Here is a 19,840-nt window from a genome sequence, read left to right as displayed (position 1 = left end):
TCTTGTTTTCCAGTCTGGATGTCTTTATCTAAAAGAATACTGGCAGCACTGATTAGGAGGGTTGCTTTTCGATAACATGTACAGGTATATCGAAATTCAGAACAAGCGATTCGGACCAACGTTTAAAAATTTGAAATAAAACAAACAGTTTATTCTTTAATATTTTTTATAGTTTTACAATATTACATACATTAAATGGCAAGCAAGGCATTTTCAATAGAATGTGTTTAAGGCAATTCATATAGTATTTTGTATAGTGTTGGCTGCTAAAATTTGTAAACTTTAAGGCTGTTTGTATATTTCTGCTCGAGTATTTTCTGTAGTTTGAGGTTACGGTAAGCAACCCCTTGGATTATTCCGATTATTCAGTAAAAACTGACTATATGTGGTACAAACATCAAAGGCGCAAGTAAAATTTTAAATAGGCACAATTATTACATAGTTTATATAAGGCCGTGTCCTGCTCAAGCCTCTAATTTACAGCTAAATTTACATTTTCATATTTAGGTATTTATATAGTATCATAGTAAAGTTTCTATAACTGTTGGAGTAATCCAATAAATAAATGATAAACTAAATTCATAGGTCAAAAAACGTTTTTATTTCAAAATTAAGCATTTCTTGTGGGTTTTGTTTGATTTTTTGTATAGTTTTTCTTTTTTGTCAACTACTGATGATGGTTTGGAACACGCAAATTTAAAGGATCTAAACAAGAATGGCTAAAAAAATCATATAAACTAACCAAATTCTAAAAGTACTTTTAAGTTTATAAAAAAATTATACATATATTTTTAGATTCAATTAAACGTAATTATGTACGTAAGATAACAAAAGATCATCGTTTGCAAAAAGTAATTAATTAAAATTAAACATTTTTTAATTGCAGTGTGTATTTTTTTTTTTTTTTCTATTGTATTTTCAACTTAAAATTAGTTAAACCATAAATTTAAATCAACTTTTGTAAAACATTGAATTCGTTGATCAAAAGCCAACCGCAAAGAATGAGAACATAAATGGGGGTTTCTTCAATAAAGAATCATTTTAAGAAATGTATTGCAAAAAGTTTTCATCGTCGTATTCTTATGTAAGCACTTTCTTTAGCTTATGTAATTAAAGTGGATAGGTTTAATTAGGTGCTTTATATATATATATATATGTATATATATATATTTTTTATATTTAAAGCAGCTTTTGCAATGACACATAAGTAGCACTTGAAATAGACTTTAACAACAACGTTTTTGCCAATGGGCATACAGCATTGCATATATTGTAGATCATTATTTTATATAGATCATGCGTGTATAGTATTACCATTTTGTAGTGGGTTCTACTAAAATTTTTGTTCATTTTTTTGCATTTTTCGTGTTTTATTTGTTTTAGCGTTAGGAATGACATTCGCATAGAAAATCATACGATAAACTATAAAATACAGACAAAGGGCGGGTTTTTGAGTAGCTTTCGATATACAACTATATATCCACAAACATCTGGATAGATCTGGATAGTTTATAAGAGGCATAGATCTATGCTTACACATACACATTATATAGACATAAAAATGTCAATTCTTATGATCATCTTCAGGCACTAAATATACTTTTATCCCTTTAGATGGGATCTCTTTTCTGTCCTGTTTCTACGTCTTTTACATACTTTACTCTTGCTCTCCCTTGCGTACACTTTAGCTACTGGTTTTGTATTTTTTCTGTGTTATGTTTTGTGTCTTAAATTTAGGATACCGAACTAATTGCATTATGCGGTGACCCCATCTGTGTGAGCACCTTGTCCAACCATTGCAGTGGCCCGTGTAAGTGGATCTCGATCCAGCAGGGTGTCGACGTCACATCCTGGCGATGGTATTCCGCTCCCCAGCCCTTGACGAACGACATACGAATAGTGCACATTTTCGTCAGCTCGTAGACGGCCTCGAAGCCATTGTTCACCGACTGTGAGAGGAGTTGAGCAAATTCCTGATTGTTGAAGATCTTGAGCGAGCATCCGGGTGGTATTTTGCACACGGTGCTCGGATGGAACCCGTGGTGATAGTTGCAGTTCCGGGACTGCACGAATATGGCGGAATCGGAGAGACACTCGGCATACACCTCGCCGGTCACATAGTACAAATGAACGCCTTTACCTGAAGATGAAAAAACACAAATGGGTTTAAATTATTTTACAATACATTGATCGCATGATTTTATAATATAATAAATGTATTGATTGTTAACTTAATTTCATCATATTTATAATGTTTTATAATATACCTAAGCGTTTGATGGAGAAAAAATTTACTTTAGAATTCGTAAAATATTTGAAAAATAAATAAAGATTATACAACATGAACAACTTTGAGATATGTTGATTCATAATCTATAGCAATTAAATAATTCTTTAAGTAGAAAATATCATTAGAAGAATAAGTACGAACAACAACAAACAACTGATAGTCAAAAGTCTTAAAAAATATGTTTATCTGTTTTAACATTTACGTATTCTTGATACGTGCTATTCCTTTGTTTTATCGTATACAAAACACTACCTAAATGAATTCGTTCTAAACAATACTCTTGAGTTATTGTTCGATACAGAAAATATTTATAGATTCCAATATAATCTTTAAATATACGAATAATAAAGTGCATATATGTTTTAAGACAGCAAAAAAGTAGTGTTTTATATGCGTTTATCTATCCTCTTTGTGCTGATCCACTCAGGCAATAAAAATATTGATCAATTCCAGCGCAAGCTTGCATAAAATATACATTATTTCCTTTCTTTGTTTAATATCTTATTATATCAATAATTACTTATCATTCTCTAAAGAAAAACTTGACCTATTTCATTCTGTGCCATCTTCCTATCGAACCCATCTCTGAATGAGCTGATAATAGCATTCGATGAGTGTTTAATTATAGAACCATTTGTAGATTCTAAATTAAGACCATTCAAAAAATAATCTAAATGAGTTATGGTAGCACTCGCAATCAGTTTTTCTTATCGGAAATTCTTGTGAAAAAGCGAACTTTTGTTAAGTTTTCGGTAAAGAATGATTATAAATTGAAACCTTAAATGCTTAGGAACTTCCGGGGAACATAAACATCAGCAGAACATTATAAAATAGCTACATTCTGAATATTCATTAATACCTTGATAGTATTTATATCACAGGATCTTTTATGTGTCTCTCTCTATTCCTGAAACAACTTAAAATCTAACCTTCTTAAATATCCCATAAATTAAACTCACCTATATGACGTCGCGTATTCTCTATGGTACTGTTCCGATTCACATTGCTCAACTGGCCGAGACAGCAGCGATCCGAATTGTTGGATGGATTCGTGAAGCCATCGACAATGACGGAGTTGTTGTTGCAGTGGAACACCTCGCCCACTCGACAATTGAGCTCATAGTAGGCAATGGAAGCCCAGAAGGCCGGCTCCGAGTAGCTAACCTGCGCCACATCCCCCATCTGGGCGTCGAGCAGCTGATTGCCATCGTTCGGATTGTTGGAATTGCCATCCTCCGAGGGACTGTAAGCAGGTGGCGGTGTGCCGGCCAGGCTGTCGTATGGCGAGTTCGGATTGGAGTTGACGGAGCTGGGACTTCCCACGGATGTGTTGCTGTTGCTGAGACTGTGCGAGTTGAAGCCGGTGTTCGAGTAGCTCACATTGTGCGGCATACTAGGCTCGGCCACGTGATTGAACTGCAGCATGGAGTGTCCTGGGGCGAATTCAGAGTGGCGCGGCACTAGAACGGGCGGCAAGACGGGACTCTCCACACGCTTGTAGTGGTACGGGTTGATGCAGACCTCTTTCTGTTTGGCGCTAAATGGATATTGGCAAAGTTCGAGCGGTTTCAGTTCATGATGCGACTGAAGATCAGGCCAGCGCCATACGCGGCAATAAATAACATGTGGCAGGCCTTTGCGATGTGAAACCTACAGAGTATCAAAGAAGGTTTAATGGAAATCTCTGAAATAATTTATTTGGCGGCACTAACCTGCAATCGGCCATCCAATGATCGTGGAATGGTCACACATTTGGAAGGCTGGCCGGGACAGGACAGTGCCCGCTCCAGCTCCTCAATGGCTCCCTTGCGTTTCTTTAGCTTCTTCACGAGACTGTCTACAGCCTTCTCGGCCCATTTTTCCTCCTCGTCGCCCTGTTTCCAGCCCAGTAGCTTCTTTACCGCCGGCGATGTGAACGAGAAGAGTGTCCCCAGGGTGGACATGGCGCTGCTGGTATTCGATTCCACATCGTCGGTGTCCATTCTGTGGCTGTGGTTGTTGTTGCTGCTGCTGCTAATGTTGTTTGTGTGATTATGGTTATGGATATTATTATTGTTATTGTTGTTGTTGCTGCTGTTGCCTTGGGGTGGAGTCACCCGATAACCGGTATAGCTATCAGCGGGCGGATAGTCTGTAAAAAGAGTAATAAATACAGAAATTAACTATTATACATTCATCATTGAGTTAAGATTGGTGCGCGGAAACGCCCCCAACGCATGCAAAAATCTAACGACTCTTGGCCATGTCCCCAGAGACTGCTGCTGCATCATGAATGAAGTCGCTGCTGGGAGGTGGTTTCGATCATGCCCGAGAGTCGATTTGACTCCTCCCACCTTTCGTTCGTTCCGAGCAGCCAATTGCATGCAAATTACTTGCAACATTTTTTTTTTATTGAGAATTATTATTGTGTGTTGCCCCTAGAGTATTGTTTGATCTACGGGCACTCGTTCCTGTATTAATGGGAACTCTGTTTCGACAGAAAATTACGTGTTTCTATAAAATACTGATGATCGCTTGTCCATTGACGTCACTTTTATGGCGGAGGGCAGAGCGTTTTAGGTGGAATTCTGAGGGGTATAATAAAGTCCATGATAGAGGGAAAAGTTAAAAATCCAAAGATCCCTATCCCTAAGGACGTTCTCTGGGATCTATGAGCTTTTTATAAACAAACGGAGAGCTGAAATCCACACAAGGACAACAATGAATCAATTTTATTATGGTTAACGATAGGGAATATATTTTGTTCTATTCATAGTCGAGTTCCAATTCCTTCCACTTCCCCAATGACTTTAATTAAAAGTTTTTTTTTTTAGGAAATGTCATAGATAACATTGGTATAACTTTTTCTAATAGTTCAGAGAGACTGCTGTTCTGTTGTCGAATCTATTTCTGTAGCAATATAAATGAAAAGATACAAGATAGTACAAATATCTATTACTGAAAATAGTTTTTTTGGGAGGGAAATATATTTTCCAAAGATATTTTTAAAATTATTCCATTTCCAATCGTCGATAAAGGTATTCATATCGATTTAAACGCTCTATATCCAATCAACTATTTTTGACATGTACATCAACCGTACATCCAAAATGAAACCCTGTCAGTTCTTAAAAATAAAATGCAATAAAAGAGTCTCCCTATTCGAAATTCTATGGATTGTAATAATCGCATTGCCTTTTCTTCTGTTTTACATTCCTAATATTTCCCAACCTTCCATTAGATCTTAACAATTTCAGCCATAGAAATGCTGATTAGCTAAGAAATTCCATCATCATTTGTTTCAAACTCAATCTCTTTAGCATTCCCAAGCCCCACCCTTTACATACGAGTATTCCCTATACAATTACAATTTGTACAGCATCCCACATGTGATTCGCTTCACTGTACCCCGTTGAGAGAGCTGGCACTGACACTGGCACCTCATGGCATCTCATAATTAGCACAAATGATAACCAAATGGTTTACAACTTGTCAGCACCACAAATGTGGGTCTGGCTGTTGCTATTTTCTACCTTCTACTACCTTCTCTATGTGTGTGGCTTTTCCACCCTTGATACGTCATTATGGGCAACGGTAAAGACAACAATTCAATTTCAATTATGACATTTCAATGTTAACAGCATTTCCGAAGAGATTTTTTCGCCCCAGGTTTCAGCAGCAGCGGCAGCGGCAGCAGGTAGGTCTCCCTCCTCCCATTTGCATGAAGGAAGGTCTGGTCTGGTCTGATCTGTGTGTCTGCCCCACCGATGCAATCTCGGATTTCTCCTCGAGGTGTCAAAAGATTTTAATTAAATTTAAAAGTGACAAAATCTAATTGAATGAAAATTTGTAGTAGCAATTAATTTGTGCAGGTTGGAGCACAAAATATAATGTTAGCCACCACACACGAGGCGTCTCTGACTCTCAACTCTATTCTCTGTATCTTTTTGTGGGGCATGTGGCAGGCAGTCAGCGGCTAGAGGCAGGCAAGCAGGCAGTTTCAAGTAAATCCAATTTCAAAAGCAATTAAATGCCGTCTATAAATCAACAAGTGCAGAGCACTTCGGACAACAAGAAAACACCTCTACCTCCACATCCCATACCTCTCTTCTCCTCTCTCTATGGCTACCAGACCAAATGGCGCATATTTCTGGCCAAATTAGCCGTTGCGTGAATTAATTTCGATTTTTCTTGACTGCGGCCTAAAACTCGGGGCGTTGCCCGACTTTTGCTGCATTGACAATTTGCTACTGATAGAACGAGCAGGGACTGGTGGCAAAATCTCCGGTACTGTGGGGCTACGGTTCGATTCAAGATCTCTGGGACTGAAACTTCGGTTCTGGGCAAGTGTTTCAGTGCGATGCAGGCCGTTCGAGGAGATTGGGCGGGACCCCAATTTTTTAATTGCCCAAAGTCACCCAGAGCCTGAGGCGTTAAACGTGTAGAAAAATACTCTAGATTGGATTGGTTCCATTTTGAAGATGAAGAACTTTGGCCATTGTTGTATGGTGATCGAATAAGAGAAGGTGTGTCAGAGAGTTGAATGAAAATTAGAGTCAAGAAAAAAAAGAAACTATCTACCAGTAGATTGTTAACATTAACAATAAGTAAAAGGATTTAAGATGTATATAATGAATTCATAAATTCTTGGATAAAGTAATGTAAAAAAAAAATTAACAAAGGTTCTATGTAGGGACTTATCTGAGAATATCTCTTGAATATACAGGAAAAACATATACATCTGTCTTATAAACCCATCAAAATATCTATAAGTAGATATTCTGTGTATCTTTAGTGAAATATTAGATTAATTCTGTTCAGATCGATTCAATATATCAGAATAATATATCACGTAGTATTAAAAACCCATCTCGAGACCATACTTCACTTCCCCAAAACTTCACGTCAGAGCATTTAACCACCGCTTCACATCGCAGCAATATTTTTCCTGCGTTTCGTTTTGTAGAAACCCAAAGAGATACCACAAGAGTGACACTTGGCAGGGTGTCCGGGGACTCGGACTTATCACGAAGGGGAGGGGGCAATGTACATATGTATGTGTATATTTGTCCAGCTGAATGGCTTGTTTCGTGTGGTTTTTAGTGGCAATGGTGTCTTGTGGATTGTGGAATTCGATTGATTGTGGGGGTAAGCATACAAATTTTGATAATGCCTTTGGCATGTTTGTGCAAAGCATTTGACGCAATTGATTGCAGGTTGGGGTTCTAACGAAGGGGGGCGCCGCTTTTCTGGCAGTTCTCTAACAAGGGATCCAATATAGGAGTTCTTAGAAACCACATAAAATGTTGATTCATTGGATTTCACATAAATTTTAATAGATTTAAGTGGCTTTTTGGTATTTAACAAGGAGTAAACTTTATAAATAAGTAAAGTTCTTCTTTGGGCAACAGAAATGGTTATTTCTTGTTATTTCAGCTCCTTTGTGATCCATTGTCCGCTGGGGGACATTCCCCAATCAATTAAAGTGCAATAATCGTAGTTCTCAATTGCATATCACCTGAGCACGTCCACTCTTGCGCACTCAGCCCCACCCAAAACTAGCGCACTCTCTGTGGCTCCTCTCTTCCAAGAAACCCCACCGATCAGTGATCAGCGATCACCCGATCATAACTCAAGTGCGAGACTCCGACCAAGTCCCAGCGACGCCAGGGAGATCTCCTGTATGGTAGGCACGCATTCGCGCATGCGTACGACCGAGAGTATCATATAATTCCAATCAATAATCAATCATAAATGCTGCAATGACAATAAAGCGTAAATCATCCCCCCAGCCAGGTAGCGAACCAGTCGCGGTAGATGGGGGAAAATGCAGTGGCAGTGGACAGTGAGAGGGGATACAGTAGCCAACTTATCGCAGCACTTCCGCTGCTTGCCATTGAAAAACGGGCAAAAAAAAAAGGAGACGAGAAGAGCAGAAGAATCGACAGACAAAAAAAGATATAGACTTGGACATGGCTGTTTAAAAATAAACAAACAATGCAACACACACAATCGGAAAGGCAGACAAACGAAACAGATAAAGAATGGGAGAACAGAAGACGGACCAACGAAATCCCAACCAGAAAATGTTTTAAATTAAAGAAAATTCACGAAAAGTTCAGGCTGTTTTCCGCGAAGCTTAGATACCCTTAGCAGTAGGGTAAATATATGATACGGTAAAATATATGAATATACACTGGCAATCTCCTGTCGAACCAAAATCCATTATCACAGAAACTACCCCGATTGCCATCTAGATTTCATATTTAGTTACTAGAAAAATATTAGTAGGTGTCAAATTTTATTGCAACTTCCTTACACATTCATTTAATTTTGGTAAATTTCTTTAGAAATTGCAAAAAGATTAGACCTTAGATAATGTTCAGTTCCACTGGCAAAACAAATCAGATTCTAGGAAAAAAAAACTAAATTATAAAAAAACCGGGTATATTACTTTTTCTTTTTCCTAAAAACACCTTTGGGACACTTGAAATGGTGTCTTATTTCATGCAGATTGCTATACCGCTTGGATAAAGATAGATATACTCGTCTTGCTTGATGTTGTGCTCAAGGAAATACATATAGCGAAGGACTTATTAATACCTTTAAGGGCTAAATGTTACAACTCTATTTTAGGTCCCGCAATTAATTCTTGTAGATTTTTCAGATCACTGTATTTCTTTCCTTAACAATATCATATTTCTTTGATGATTGGTTTTCTTGTGTAGACACGAATACCGCAGGTGTGGACCTCATCTCTAAAGGAATATCTCTATTGTCCCCCCAAAAGACATATTTTCCTGCATATAATCTTAAGGTCTGAAACTCCTTCTTTCTTAGCGCTACCCAACACCTGATCCGACGCATAACACTCTCTCCCCAAAAGGTATTGCAAAGGAAACGTACACATGTTGAGTATCGTTGTAGGTTCTGCTGTTGTTGTTGGTTAACTTTTAAAATGAAAGATTGCAGATATAATATTTATTTATATTGCACGCACACACACACACGCGCACACGCAGGCACGCACACAGGCGTGTGAGAGATGGGGAGGGAGGCACACGCGATAGCGATACGACAGAACGAGATGCACAAATCAAAGTTGGAATCAAAATGTTATTTGCATGTAAATACGACGACCCTCCACGACGTCCGATTTGTTACGATCTGCATTTCCGACTCTGTAAAACCGAATTTCAATCAAAAGCCAAATGTGATCTTTTTATTTAACTTTTTAAGAATATAATTTATAAATGCTATTTCAATATTTTTTTGCGGGAAATTACGCAAATATTCAACGATCGCGATCCGCGGGAGAGTGGCAGCGAGAGGGAACCGCGAGTCAAAAAAATCAACTGCACGACACGAACGATCAACGACGAATGCCCCAAACGAGCCTGAACAGCGAGTCCGGAAAGTGTTGACTGACTCTTGACGAACAAAAAAATGCACTGCATTGGGTGTGCGTCGTCCCTGTGTGAGTGTGTCGCTGTGACTTGAGTGTGGAGGTGTGCCAGGGATGGCGTAAATATGGGGAGCATAAAAATTACTATTGACAGAGCTTTAATTTATATTTATTTATTAAATTTATATTTACAAAGCAAACTTTACCCAACAGTTAGTAACAGCAAACAACAAATTGTGTTATTATTTTATAATCAAATACAAAGCCTTTACTGAATGAAAAAAAAACGTCATAAATGAAAAAAAACCCCAACATTTAACCCTTCCCAAACGCGTTTCCATTGTTATTGCCCGGCCCTCGATACCCAATCACCGCTGAGTGACGTATTCTTTTCGCTGCCCCGAAAGCTTACGTGTGTTGGTGCTGCTTTGATTGACGCGAGACTGTGTGTGTTTGTGTTTTTGTAGCAAAGCCACAGCCAAAGGCAGCGCAGCAACAGCAACAGCCAAGTGCACACAACAACACACACACACACACACGAATAAAGTTTAGTTTTTAAACAAATCAAATGCTCTATCGGCAATGGGGGGCAAGGGGCGCCTGCACGTGAACGCAAACGTGTTTGTGTGCAGGCGGCGGCGGTGGCGGCGGCGTCGGCCCACAATCAAACTGTAAACACCCCAACCGCATCCACAACAAGTGAACGGAGGGGTGGGGGGCATTGGGCAGAGGCAGCGGGAGCGTCGTACGTGGGACGACGGATGGACGGAACGACAGGCGAGGAATCAAAAAATTCTATGGATCTCTCTGATGGCAGGGTGTACATTCTGTACATGAACATATGTGTACGTGTTTGTGTATTTGTTTGCAGGGCGCGCATTACAAAAATAACTGTAAGAACAAAAGCAATGCGTTGCCAACTATTTTCGGTGTAGGGAGGGGTAAATTAGGGGGAGCGTGGAACAGCTGATGGGCGTGCCGAAAATCTTAGTCAATTGTTGCCAAATAAACCATAGCATAAAATACATCCAACGGTAATTTCTCAGATATGCCAAAAATTTGAAGTGTTTACTTTTCAAAATGTTCATTTTTTTTAATCTTTGTGCCTAAAATGTATGCGTTTTCTTTATAAGGGGTCAAACTGCCCCTCCTCATATTTCACAGTGTTGTTTTTATAGCGTGTTTAACACTACTAAACGCGAATTTATTGCCAACATGGGTAACATTACACAGTCGTCGTAAAAATCGAAAATAGTCAAGAGGCGCGTGCACCCCTCGAATGGCACAAAAAAAAAACAGCGTACATAAAACTTTCAGTACCATAATTATGTAGTACAGCAAAAACAACAAACAAAAAAATAAACAATAAAAATGTATGCACACAAATTATACACACATATGAAACCCTCTCGCTCGATCCACTGCCACGTGCCAAAGTGGAAACTTCAATGGGGGAAAATGCGGACAACACACAGGAAAACAGGAAAAATCCTTTTTTTAAGTAAATTAACTTCATTCAAATTGCAAATAATTGCTGCGATAATTGCAGGGTAGCACGCGCAACTCTGCTCGGGCTTTGTCATGTAATTGAGCTGTCAACACTGGCCGTACCACCTACCACCTAAATGTTGAGGCTGGTAAGGGATGAAACGTACAGTGAATATCGGTTATATGAAAATTGTAGAACGAATCGCAGGGTGAACACATTATTTAGTGGTTCTATACCCTAAGAAAATGGCAAATTTCAAATTAAAAGACATCATCGAAAACCTTTGCACAGATTAATTATAGTATTCTTCTAAAAATACTTAAAAGTCATCGAAATTTCAAAAAATTAAATGTTTCATCAATAGAAAATAGACTTTTTGATGGGCAAATGACGTTATAGGAGAACTAGAAAACTGGCGATATTTTCTTTTGAGCAGCAATCGATAATGCAAACATGCAATCTATTGTTTAGTTACGAAAATTGTATTTTAGGAAATTCAAAATAATCGTATTTAATATTTATATATACAATTCATTTGTAAATTATTTAATACGGAAATTATTTTTACTACTTGTTGAAGAGCTTTCCTGGCAGACGAATGGAAATGGTTGGAAAAGAGCAGATTATTCTGATAAAATACTAAAAAGTGAATAAACTTTGCTGAAAATTGTTTGTAGAAACAACAAACAAATAACATAATTATTTTAATATAAAAATATTCCCCCAAAAAGCCAAGATCTTGCATATTCGTAATGGCTGCTTGGTTCCTTCCTCACTGGATTTTCCAGTAACCTTAGACCCTATTTGAACAATATTTTCAGAAAAGTCTTTCTTAGTTGAAACCAATATCTACTGTATTTTCTATTGCTGGGTGGTCAAGCGTCTCAAAATACAGGAAATCTACACAATTTGTATGTGAACTTGCAGCCAATTAAATAAGCAACAAAATGCACGCCAAACATGTGACAAAAGGCAACTTTAACTGCCACAAACAGAGATTGTGGTGGTTGGTGGCTGCTGCACCGTCATTGTCGACGCCTGTACATGCAACAATTGTTGCGTGTTCAACTGCCAATCAATGCCAATGACTGGCCGACCACAAAAGTAGCAGCAACTGCAACCTGCAACCAGGAGCAGCCTCCGCCACGATCATCATCTTCGTCATCGGCGGCATCCACGATTCGTTCGGTTCGCTTAAATAGCCATAAATATGTGGAGTATGCGCCAAGTTCCCTTAGCTGCACTTAGAGAAAAACAATACCAACTAGAAACAAGTTTTTGAATCTGGTTTTAAGAGAATGACAGAAATTCTAAAAATTAGGTTTTTGAAAAAACAAAAAAATTGTATATTAATAGCTATAGTCTTAAAACCTCTTACTATTCTTAAATAAGAATCCCTTTGAAGTTTTATTTTTAATTTAAAGGATATATTCTTTAGCACACATAAACAGATTTTTCCTTAAAAGGGATATTCAATTAAAATTTTGTATTTGACAAACACATTTAAAGCGTTTTATCCACCAATTTCAATAGATCTCTCTCGATCTTTTCTTGCTGTGTAGGATTCTCCCCTTCGTCTCCTGTTCCTGCGCGATGCAGCTCCTCCTGGCTGGCGGGTTAAACGTGCTGTTGCTGTGTGGCGCCTAATGCGTGCGCCAAAACAAAACGTAAAAGAATTCTTAGAAAAGCGTCGCCGCGATGAGCAGCGAGCTCTTTAGATCCAAAGCAGGAGGTCGAGAGAGAGGGAGTTGCACAATCGAGTGGATTAAATGGCACAAACATGGCTAATTACATGTATTTAACACGCACACACACATATGTATGTTTATGTGTGAGTGTGTGCGTGCAGGCTGTACTTAAGTTGGCAACGCGACACAAAACAATGACAAGTACAACAATTATGGTCAAAAGCTCAAATCGAAACACTGTCCACTGTAGACACTAGCGCCACAAGAAGCAGAGGACCGAAGAGGAGCTAGAAAACCCAAAAGAAGCTCAAGAAATAGAAGATAACGACTAGATTGATGATCATTAAGGATAAGCTGGAATGATTGAATAGAATCACACAAAATAAACTACTACGTAGGGGCTAAACTTAAGAAACTTTCGGGCTGGAGGGAAATCTCTTGCTGAAAGGGCTGCCATCATATAGAACGGGAATATATTTTCTATCAGCTCAAAACTTCGGTTACAAGAGTGTTTTTTTTTTCACTATTCCTTCTTAAGATTCGGAATTTAATGACGGCTTCTACTTACTTCTACTACTTCGTCCTTCAGTCAAACTAAATAGCTATGAAAAAATGTATGTGTAATTAATGTTGGAATGATCATATGTCTTTATTAATTTGTATTTTAAAACGAATATTGTGTACTAGAAGAATGCTGGTTTTCATTGCTAAAATTCCATCTTCATAGGATAATACAAATAAAATACGTATAAGGCATATTTTCCAGATATATATTTATAGAAATAGAATATTTATGGAATATATTTACAAACAGTTCAAAGGTATGTACCACCTGCGCTAAACATACTATCCTCTCATGAAATCAGGTACATCTAAAGGGTATCAATTTGGTATAAACCCAGAATTGTTGCTGTAATTGTTTACTACTTTGATGGATATCTATACCATTAAAATGGGAGCGGCTAAGTGTAGAGTTGGTGTTGCCTCCAATAGTCCCCACCCCATCATCTTCGTCTACGCGCATACGACTTTTGTAAACTCCGCATTGTCAATGCAAAAATTTATTAGATTTTAAATGCAATAATTATTAGTTTTATATGGACAATGAAGCGCCAAGCCGATGCGATGGGAGCAGAATGCCTGAGCAGCCCCCAGAGAGGGAACCGGGAGCACTGTGTGTGGCTGAATGGGTGCTTAATATTCAGGGAGAACGACGACCACGAATGCGAATGGATCGACAGTAGCCAGTAGCTCCACAACTGTAAAACTTTAGTTACTGGCTATTTTCATTCAAGACGATCCCGCAGCTCTGTGTGGGTGTTGGCTGGCTGACTGCCTGCCAGCCTGTTGCATGACTTAGCTCCCAGTCCCTGGCTCTCTCCCCCCCACTCCGCACTTATAACCATTCCGATTCCCCCACTGCACTGCACTTCACTGACAGTTTAGCGACAGAGATTTATGCGCTGTAATTTCCCACTTTATTACAGTTTAAAGTTGCGTTTTCATAGGTTTTGGCGCAGTTTGTCTCTTAAAGCTGCCATTTGCATCGATTTTGTGCACTGAATGTGGCACTTTTGCTGGTTTATAGACAAATCCAGAGGGAGTTTTTCTGTTTGAGGATTAAAGATTGAGTTGTTTGTAAGTGTAAAGTCTTGGAAAAGTATTATCTGAAGTTTCTTTGAGTCAAAAAGTGAAATGTTGTATTTTTTTAAATTTTTTTTTTTTTTAATTTCTATATTGTATTTTATGCTATAAAACTATTCAATTTCTTTAGAAAAGCTCAATATGATCCCTACCGACACTTTTTAGCTTTCCTATTCTAACTGTAAACATCTTCTATCTATCTATGTATATTCTCCTACAAACATACCGTTTCCATAAGTCTTTGCATATCAATTTATTCTATCGAGCTCATCGTATGTGTTCGGATATACATACATACATATAAGAAACATTTTCGATTGAATGAAGATTCTTGTTCAATGTTATAAAGCTTATTAAATCAATTTCAATAAATAAGTAATTTAATTGATGAATTCATTGCATAAACGGTTAATTAAAACCCAATAATCAAGTCAATAAAAATGATTAATACCATTAAAAATAATTGAATATACATTTTGATTATATACGAGTAGCTTTCAGCACAGAATAAAATTATATTCTATATTCCGATAAATTCAGTTTCATTTATCATTTTGCAGAGTACAACTCGACTCGACTTTCTCTAAAAATTAAAACTCCTTTTGATCTTTGATTTAAGCCAATGTTCGGTGTTTGTCCCCAAAAGCCAACTTCATGAACGATGATAGAAATCTGCTCCCAAGCACTTCTTAATAAAGTTGTTGTCGGCATTATAACAATAAAAGAGAAAATCCTATTGCGCCAGGGTCTAAAAATAAGTTCAAATTCGTGTTGACAATTTTTTTTTCTTGCTTTTTGTGTTTTTTTTGGCGTTTTATTACCATTGCGCGAACGGATTATCGCGACAAGAAGATCAAGAGCAGGAGGGCAGACCCGGGGTCTGCGGAGAACCCAGCGGACGGAAACAAAAATATTTATATGGATATCAAAAAATAACAAGAAGGGGCCGCCCACTGACTGGCTGAACAAAAAGATACTGGGGGATACTGAAAACTGAAAAGCGTAAATCACGCTTTCGATAGATCTAAAATTAGTTGGCAGCGATAAGCCATAGCCAGATATGCATAGGACAGTGCGTTGCAGAACTGTAATTACGAGTACTGTTTTGGGGACTCGTATTGTAGGTAAGGAAAATTCGTAAAGCGCCAATACGATACAGGAATTATGAACATTTGTATTCCTCAAGCGACCTGTCAGGCTAAAGATATCACGTGTCATGCAGCATCGCTACTCGGTCGGGTTCCGTTTCTGCATGGAGCTATACCTTTCTATCATCTACCATCATCTAAATTACCCTTTTCCCTTGGAATATGGTAAATTAAGTTTTCCATTGATTCTTCAAGTGGTTTTATCCTGACAATTAGACTTATAGCTATCGCAGCGCACTGTATTTCAATGCCGTCTGACTTGTCGAATGGAGATGTAGAGGGGGATTGAAATTGCCTTGCTCAGTGGCTGAATAGTTGGTTGAGTTACTGACATGAAAATTTGCATGTTGCATGCTGCACAAACTGCGCATAAATCCAATTAATAACATAATTATGTGGCAAGCAGCGAAACGCAGCAAAAGCAGTTCCCCAAAAGACAAATCCATTTTGGCGCTCATTTTAAAAACAGTCTCTAAATTTGCACGTTTGCATTTGCAACTTATCTTTTTTTTTTTTGTGGAGTGCGTAGGATGATGTCTGCCTCTTCGGAGAGCCAGTTACATATGGAAAACCCAACCATATGCAAATTTTCCATACGAATTGCAGTTGATATTTCTCCTCGGTTTATGCACAAATTGAAATATTGACTTTGCGCACTTAATTTTCGGGCTGGCAAATTTGAATTGCCAATCAATTCTGCTGGCAAAGGGGGGAATTTTAACTAAACAATATGCATCGTAAATTATAATAATAGTTAAAACATAAGACAAAAACCTACTACATTTGTAGGTGGGGTCTGCTGCAGTGTCTATCTACCTGTGAGCTGTGAGTGGGTGTAGAACCCATGGAAACCTCTGATCGGGGGCGTACCTTTAGAGAAACCATAATTTCTTGAGTTGTGGAACTTCTTGCGGCGTTTCTTGGAATGATTTATGATGCTGCCACTTCAAAAATGGGGACAAAGGACAAAATAACCCAAGATCTTTCACCAACAACTGATGGGGAATTATTAAATGATTGAAATTAATATGGTAGTTATATAGAGATAGAATCATAAGTAAGAGGAATGAATTTTTTTTCCAGTTGTTAACTGTAAGAAGTTAAAAACTCTAAGACGGATAACATTTTTTATACCATTCTTTTATGTCTTACTATGTATGACAGGAGTATCAAGAAGAGCAAGACAGACCAGCTTGTTTAAATTTCCTTCTTTAGTACGGTAACGATAAAATTATGCAGTTATACAACATCTCAGATCTTTCATCCTCTTCATCATCTCAATTGGGCTTTCCCCTGCCCGCACTTAGCCAGTGCTCACTGTAGTAAATCAGCGAGCCAAACCGCAACTATGAAATAAAATGAAACGAGACAGAACCTAGATCGGAACCACTAGAAAAATCAAACACACCTACGCCTCCATCTCCCACCTCCACCCCCACTACAGGGTCCACCAAGTGGAATCGAGTGCACCAACACACACACAAAGCATCGTAAAGCAGCGTCTTGGGTTGCGCTTCAGTTACCTTCGACAAAGGAAAAGTAGAATAGATGGGTATATTCGGGAGCAGAAGCTTATGACACCTTTGCATATTCTTCGATAAACTGGGAGGTACATTTGAGCTGATTTAACCGCATATATCTATAACATTCATATGTGCGTTGCATTTATCTTTTCAAAGCCGTCATTCCCTTATAAAAGGGTATATAAAAGTGCTGAATCGGCTAGTGCCGCTACTGCATTGACCCCGACTGTACACAGACGAGCAGCAGCCGACGGGCAGCGGTCGTCATCAACTGCCTAACAGCGTAACCGACTGCAATTGATTCTGCTGACGCTGCTGCTGCTGTTGCGACTACTGCGAGTGCAACTGCACACGGCGCCCCTCTGTCGTCACTACGGGAAAACATCAGGCGGTGATAGGGGGGAGGTGGGCCTATGGGAATGGCGGAAAGGTTTGCGCGCGCTGCCGCTGACGCCGCCGATGCCAACGCTGCTGCTGATAACAACCAAGAAGCGCAACAAAAAAGAGCAGCAGCGTAGCGTAGATAAGCATACGCACACATGAACAAACCCACATACGTATACATATGAATGTATGCAGTAGGTGCATGGACATAAAGCAAATAAAAAATCAGAGAAACTGCGACATTTGTGAATGAGCAAGAGATAACCAGAGGGAGGGAACATGGGAGAACTCGGAAAAGGAGTAGAAAATAATGGAGATTTTATACCTCCTTCGCAGGTGGAGTACTGGCAGTGTACTCTAAGAATATCTGAGATAACTTAACCAGTGGTTTCTTAGAAATAAGACATTCAAATACATACATACTAATAAATTACCAACATTTTGATTAATATATATTAAATGTGAATGATTTTACGGATAGGCTATTCGTTGCATTCATTCATTCATCAAACAATTTCAAAAATCTTAGATAAGAAATTGTGCTAAATGGCTACCATGTTATGCTATGCGAATTATTGAGAACATTTTAGAGGTGATTAATTTATACTTAATTTATACATCAATTAATTCAATAAAATCAGTGCGCTCTTAGAAAGTAATTTGCATCTTGGCACATGGGCATATTAGGCACTAGGAAAACATAATTCCAGGAAAAAATATGAATAGGAAAATAGTATAAATACTGATTCAATATTTACTGCGAATTCCGTTTACTTATAAACAAAACGATTCACTCTTTGGAACTGGTTTACATCTCTGTCCAACTTTCGATAAGACTCTGTTTACCAGCGTCACCGTGGCCCAGTCCCAGACCACAATTATCAATAAAGCCCCAACGATGCGCGCAGGCGACACATACACCTGAGTCATATACATATGTGGCGCAGGTAAAGGTAAGCTCTAATTCGATTAATCATCCAAAAATTTGTTTAGTTGTAAGTTTTGTGTGGAGGGGAACGCACTTGAAATGCATTAGAATCCGAACCTGTGCTGTAGACTGAGACGCCGTCAGAGGCTGAGCAGCAGCAGAACACTGTAAGGCAGAGGCCGTGGCGGGGCAGAGGACTGAGCAGAGGCAGCATTCAAGTGGATTTCTGTCTAGGAAATTGTGGAAATGGCAGCAAATTTTTGTTCCGAAGATAAGCGGACATTCAAGTATTTTCAAAACATAATAAAAATATAATTTTATTGTGTGTATTTATACTTGTTTTCCCCCCGAAAAATTCCGTTTTCTCTGCTCTTTTTTTTGTTCAATTAATGGCGCGCACACATATTTATACATACACAATCACACACACACACGAACACAATTGCAGCATAAAAACGGCGCACGACTCTGCAGTCGAGAATAAAACTGTAATCGTCCCTGCTGCTTCAGAGTGAAGGTGAAAGAGAGAGAGATAGCGGGTGCCAGAGGAGCATGGCACTATATAATACTAACACCAACAACAAGGACAACAACACCAGAGCAGCAGCAGAAGCAGCGCGCGGTCGCAGCGAAGAAGAAGCGTAGAAAAAATTTTTTCTTCTTTTTCTTTCACCAGGTCCAAACGTAATTGCACTGATGTTGTTTTTGGCTGGGAAAAATCATAGAAAACATTGCGAATGCTACTCACGCGTAAAATCGAACACTTCCGGCTGATTTATTTCGTCATTTTTATCAGATTTGTGCACTGCAAATAGGGGTAAATTGTTTTTAAAAATTGTTTATCACGAAAATGCACACACAACACACAACCAGTGTGACCGCGGATTTATCTATAAAATATACCGTCTGACCCTCAGAAATATACCGTCTCATGTTAAAAATATACCGTAAGTATACCGATAAAAAACGAATTTAACCCACTTAACCTCCCTCTATTTATACTGGTCAACTAATTGTGTTGAGCCGTGGAAAATAATACTGTTTGTAAATTCTTGTATATCCATCACATCCTTCCTCGTTACTTAAAAAAACTAAGATGCCTCTCACCTGATTCATTGACCACGATATATATTTCCTGTTCATGTTCGTGGAGTGTCTTTTAATATCCACTGGTCTACAATGGGTTAATCGTGCTCTGAAATCATATTCCTCGATTTTGATGTTCGGTTGTAAATTACTAGTTAGCTAAGAACCTCAGCCCTGAACACGTAATTGTATTCGATTGATGGATAAAATTTCTACGAAATTTTAAGGACTCTTCTATTGCACTGCATTGCAAAATAAGGTTTTAACAAAAAAGGT

The 19,840-nt window shown here is 38.5% G+C and overlaps 1 protein-coding gene across 2 annotated transcripts; it reads right to left on the bottom strand.

The window, feature by feature from the left end:
* Nucleotides 1–578: 578 nt before the first annotated feature.
* Nucleotides 579–19,316, bottom strand: LOC108163192 (protein mothers against dpp). 2 transcript variants are annotated; one of them, XM_017298333.2, is made up of 4 exons: nucleotides 19,227–19,316; nucleotides 4,003–4,421; nucleotides 3,250–3,940; nucleotides 579–2,140 (listed from the first exon to the last, which is right to left on the bottom strand). In XM_017298333.2, exons 2-4 carry the CDS (start codon nucleotides 4,270–4,272, stop codon nucleotides 1,734–1,736), a joined length of 1,368 nt encoding a protein of 455 aa, XP_017153822.2. In that variant the 5' UTR covers nucleotides 4,273–4,421; nucleotides 19,227–19,316; the 3' UTR covers nucleotides 579–1,733. The 2 variants fall into 2 exon arrangements, with proteins under 2 accessions (XP_017153822.2, XP_033248550.1); XM_033392659.1 differs by lacking the exon at nucleotides 19,227–19,316 and adding an exon at nucleotides 9,176–9,190.
* Between the last annotated feature and the right edge of the window lie 524 nt (nucleotides 19,317–19,840).

This window comes from Drosophila miranda, chromosome 4 (assembly GCF_003369915.1).
Source record: "Drosophila miranda strain MSH22 chromosome 4, D.miranda_PacBio2.1, whole genome shotgun sequence".
Lineage (NCBI taxonomy): Eukaryota > Metazoa > Arthropoda > Insecta > Diptera > Drosophilidae > Drosophila > Drosophila miranda.
This window is presented reverse-complemented; position numbering and strand designations above follow the sequence as displayed.

What these genes read in the sequence shown, in the direction of transcription:
- LOC108163192 (XM_033392659.1), bottom strand. An exon ending in CATTGGATGGCCGATTGCAG is followed by an intron (nt 3,941 to 4,002) that starts GTTAGTGCCGCC and finishes GATACTCTGTAG; the next exon opens with GTTTCACATCGCAAAGGCCT. An exon ending in GAATACGCGACGTCATATAG is followed by an intron (nt 2,141 to 3,249) that starts GTGAGTTTAATT and finishes TTTCATCTTCAG; the next exon opens with GTAAAGGCGTTCATTTGTAC.